Here is a 5,000-nt window from a genome sequence, read left to right as displayed (position 1 = left end):
GTCTGTCTGTCTGTGTGGAGTTAGCTGTTGGCTGAAACATGACAGTAGGGCTGGGAGATATGGTTGAAATCAATATCATGATAATCATAAGGATTTTTCTCGATATCAGTATATATCACGATATGGTTCATGTATGCAAAATCACATTAAATAATCAAATGAATGTTCATCTCATTGAACTGAATGGTGATGTTAGGTGTGATGTCAAACTAAACTGAAATATTCAAATAATATTCCTACCATACCTCATTTTATCAGAGTTTTTAAGTAAAATTTGCTTGTCATCATCAATTCAGACAGCAGAAATGTCACAATATTAAAATATCTTCATATCATCACCATATGATTCCACTGAAAGACGATAAACGATAATATTGAATTATCGCCCAGCCCTAATATGAAAGTTTCACATTTTAAATGAAACGTCAGCAACATGAAACCTTCCTGTTGAAGCAGGAAGTGAAAATCCAGACAGGAACTGGCTGCTGGATTGTAATAAAGAAATAAAAAATAAAAAATACAAATCAAGTACTTTCAAGGCCGACCGGGCTGAACGATTTAGAAAAAATATCTAACTGCGATTATTTTGACTGATATTGCAATTGCGATATGATTTGCGATATTAGAGGGAATGATAATTTTTACATCATTATTCTCATTTTCTTTGAAAAACGTATTAACATGATTATGGTGTGATTTTTGCAGGGATCTTTACCAAACAAAGATGTTTTCTTCAGTCTGTAGAATATGATGTGTAGGGTGTAGGCCAGGACATCTCTGCAGCACCACAATATTTACTTTAAAATGATATTTTGACACATTTCACCTTTAACAAATATTGCGCCAAATTGCGATTTCGATAAAATTTAGATTAGTTGTTCAGCCCCATTTCAAAGAGTTTTTATTTCATTTTTCTCAGATCCACAAACCTTCAAGGTCTGTGGAAAGTCTGGATTCACTCAGATTAAGAAAAATGATTCTGGAGCAGTGTGGAGGTTCTACGCTTCAAACACCACAGAAGAAGTGCGTCTGACTACATGAGTTCTAAGCTCGGGAAAGTCAATCAATCAATCAATCAATCAATCATGCTTTTCCTGAACCAGCTTCCTGTCATCATGCTTCTGGCTCTAATAACCTTGAAAAATTCACCAGCCGCCATCTGACTGGTGGCTGATGGGAGTTTCCCAGCATGCACCTGGACCAGTGCGGCCGAGCCACAGAGCATCATGGGAGAACAAAGTGGTTTTTAGGAAGGGTTTTTCTACTTTCATCTCTCCCTCCCTCCATCCTCCCTTTCATCTTCCCTCTAAAGCTTCACACACACACACACACACACACACACACACACACACACACACACACACACAGAGCGAGAAGCTTAGTGAAGCGTGCAGAGCCATTTCTCCTCCTCCAGATACACTCCGCTCCTGCTCCCTGTCCATGCGCACACACACACACACACACACACACACACACACACACACACACACACACACACACACACACACACACACACACACACACACAGCATGCTTATCTTTCGCACTAATTCTCCCATTCTCCACTCTTCTTCCCTTCTATTTTCTCCCTCTCTCACTCAGACTAATAATAACGACAATATTAATAATGAAGAAGAAGAATTCCTGCTGCTTCTTGAGAAGCTTTGTTTGTATTACAGACAGCAGCAGTGATGTCATTCTAATAAAACTCTATTTGTACAGCAGTAATATTACTACAACTATATAAACTACTGATGGGACGGATTATCTGCATTCGAGTCACATGATTTGGTCACAATTTACATGACTTGGATTCGAGTCACATGACCTGGACTCGAGTCACATGACCTGGACTCGAGTCACATGACTTGGATTCGAGTCACATGACCTGGACTCGAGTCACATGACTTGGATTCGAGTCACAATATTTGGACTCGATTGACATGACTTGGATTGCAGTCATATAATTAGGACTCGAGTCACATGACCTGGACTCAAAACACATGATTTGGACTCGATTGACATGACTTGGATTCGAGTCACATGATTAGGAATTGAGTAAAATGACTTGGATTCGAGTGACATGGCCTGGACTCGAGTCACATGACCTAGAATCGAGTCACATGACCTGGACTCGAGTCACATGACTTGTATTTGAGTCACATGACTTGTATTTGAGTCACATGACTTGTATTTGAGTCACAATATTTGGACTCGATTGTCATGACTTGTATTGCAGTCACATGATTAGGACTCGAGTCACATTTCTGTTGGTGCGAAATCGGAACACTAGAGTGTGAAAATGTTGCACCGGACCCGGTGTGTGAGCTTCACATGTAGAAAATCCCCACATGAATATTCCGCAAATCCGTTCCGCATTTTCGTGTCACACTGGTGTGAAACAGCTCTAAGTGGGTAAAGGCAAATAACAGAACAGATAGAACAGTCTGGTAAGTTCAGGAAATGACATCACTTTACTGTAATGCAGCCTTTAAAACCAGGAAAAGACACTTATTCCATATCAAACCATACCATATTCAAAATCTAAGACGATATCTAATCTCATATCACGATATCGATATAATATCGATATATTGCCCAGCCCTAATTGTTTGGGAACATTCTGGCTTTGAGCCCGATGAAGAAGAAGAAGAAGAAGCCGCATCTGCAGCAAGAAAATCAAAATCATGCGAGGAAACGATGCGATGACAGGCAGCCCGTCTGCCTCGGGACGTCCCGGATCGGCACTACGCCAGTTAGGAGTCTCCGAGGCGTTTGCCAGAGTGATGAAATACAACCGGGACAGAAACAAGAGGCGAGAACTTACAACATGACACTGATCTGAGGTTTACATTCTTTCTTTTTATGGCACCACGACGGTTTGGATGGCTTCACTAGTTTGTGCGTTGAGGAAAAAATCAACACCGCAGCAGCTCTACTCAGCGGTCTGAGGCTCGACCCACGAAAACATGGTCAACAGGCCCAGGACCTTTGTCTCGTCGCCCCCCCTCTGTCCCGTCTGTCCTGTCTCTCTACTGTGACTGTCCAATAAAGCAGAAAATGCCAACAAAAACATTATCTTAAAAAAAAACCACATTCACTCTCTCTCTCTCTCTCACCGTTTCTTGGTGTGTCCCAGGCTGGGGGCGGGCGAGCCTCCGGAGTCCTCCGACAGCAAGAGCTGGAACAGAGGGGACAGAGAGTCGTCGTCTTCCCCGGGACTGAAGCCCAGTCTGGGACTGGGACAGGGACTCGGGTCGGGACTGGGGCTGAGTCCGCCCCCTGTAGTCTCCATAGGCACGGGGCTACGACTGAAGTTCACTTCCACCGGGCCGGGGCCGGGACCGGGGCTGGGGGCGGGGCCGGGCGCGTCTTCCTCTCCAGGATCAGGAGCCGGTCCGGGGCTGGAGGCCGGGCTGCGGACCGGGGATGAAGGGGCGGGGCTAACTCTGTCTTCTTCCCCAGGATTGGAAGCTGTTCTGGGGCTCGGAGTCGGCTGAGCGTCCCCAAGGAGTGGGCTAGGAGCCGGGCTAGGAGCCGGGCTAGGAGCCGGGCTAGGAACCGGGCTAGGAGCCGGGCTAGGAGCCGGGCTAGGAGCCGGGCTGGAGGCGGGGGCGGGGCCTGGGGGAGTCGGACCGGCGCTGGTTCCGTTTGGTTCCTCAGTACTGGCAGCTGGTTCGGGGCTGGGGACGGGGATTGGGGGGGCAGTGTGGGTGGGACCGGGATCCGGGTCTGGTTCTGGACTGAGCCGGTCCCGGCTGGGGTCGGGGTCGGGGTCGGGGTCAGGTTCAGGTTCAGGTTCTGGGTTTGGGTTGGATTTTCTTCTGGAAGCTGACCGACGTCGTCCAACCGCCTTCACCTCCTTCACCTCCTTCACCTCCTTCACCTCCTTCACCTCTGTGGAGACACACAGACACACAGAGAGAGAGAAGATGAACGAACGGACAAATAAACAAAGAGTCAGTTTAAATGTACAGCGGGTCATTAGCTGCTGTAATGAAGAATACAGCAAAATGAACCGGGCTGACAGCAGCAAAAACGCATCAGTAGCAGCAGCCTGCAGATGAGGCGTTTAGGGAACATCGGTAATCTGTAGCTACAGAAAATAACCTGGTTACACTTCCGTTATCGTGTGTTACTGGACATGTAACTCACTCTGCAGTCTGAGCCATCTGACATATGAGCTGCATCACACTGCTGCACTTCATTTTTCTATTAGGATATTTATTTTGTTGAGGAAAAAGGACTGAAAAAAGGATTTTAATAACCACTGGTTTTGGCCTTGGTGCCCGAAATTTTGGCCGCGATGCCCCAATAAATTTGTATTTATGAAAGGCCAAAGTGGCCTTGCCCTAAAAATCATTCCTTCATTCCAGACCTGATCATGTGTCTGTCTGGACAGCTGAAGAGGAGAAGCCTGTCATTAAAACAGAGCAGCTGGGACATCATGGCTGTGCTGCAGAGACAGAGCCCAGTCAGCCCAGTCAGCCCAGTCAGCCCAGTCCACAGTCAGCCCAGTCAACCCAGTCAACAGTCAGCCCAGTCAGCCCAGTCAACAGTCAGCCCAGTCAGCCCAGTCAACAGTCAGCCCAGTCAACAGTCAGCCCAGTCAACCCAGTCAACAGTCAGCCCAGTCAGCCCAGTCAACAGTCAGCCCAGTCAGCCCAGTCAACAGTCAGCCCAGTCAACAGTCAGCCCAGTCAGCCCAGTCAACAGTCAGCCCAGTCAACAGTCAGCCCAGTCAACCCAGTCAACCCAGTCAACCCAGTCAACAGTCAACCCAGTCAACCCAGTCAACAGTCAACCCAGTCAACCCAGTCAACAGTCAACCCAGTCAGCCCAGTCAACAGTCAACAAAGTCAACAGTCAACAGTCAACCCAGTCAACCCAGTCAACAGTCAACCCAGTCAACCCAGTCAGCCCAGTCAACAGTCAACCCAGTCAACAGTCAACAGTCAACCCAGTCAACAGTCAACCCAGTCAACCCAGTCAACCCAGTCA

General features: G+C 47.2%; 1 protein-coding gene across 1 annotated transcript in view; it reads right to left on the bottom strand.

Moving 5' to 3' along the window:
• Positions 1–5,000, bottom strand: part of LOC139640674 (uncharacterized) — a gene marked incomplete at its 3' end in the record, with an annotated part of 9,404 nt that overhangs the window by 3,059 nt on the left and 1,345 nt on the right. The window contains exon 2 of the mRNA XM_071514857.1: positions 3,119–3,896. Within this exon, the coding sequence (XP_071370958.1) occupies positions 3,119–3,896 (778 nt within the window). The remainder of the gene's footprint in view (positions 1–3,118; positions 3,897–5,000) is intronic.

The sequence above is a fragment of the Centroberyx affinis genome, unplaced genomic scaffold, assembly GCF_046629955.1.
Source record: "Centroberyx affinis isolate AG114_WGS23_722 - 3 ecotype Tasmania unplaced genomic scaffold, CSIRO-AGI_Caff_v1 ptg010186l_1, whole genome shotgun sequence".
Lineage (NCBI taxonomy): Eukaryota > Metazoa > Chordata > Actinopteri > Beryciformes > Berycidae > Centroberyx > Centroberyx affinis.
Note: the sequence above shows the minus strand (reverse complement) of the source record. Positions and strands in the feature narration are given on the sequence as shown.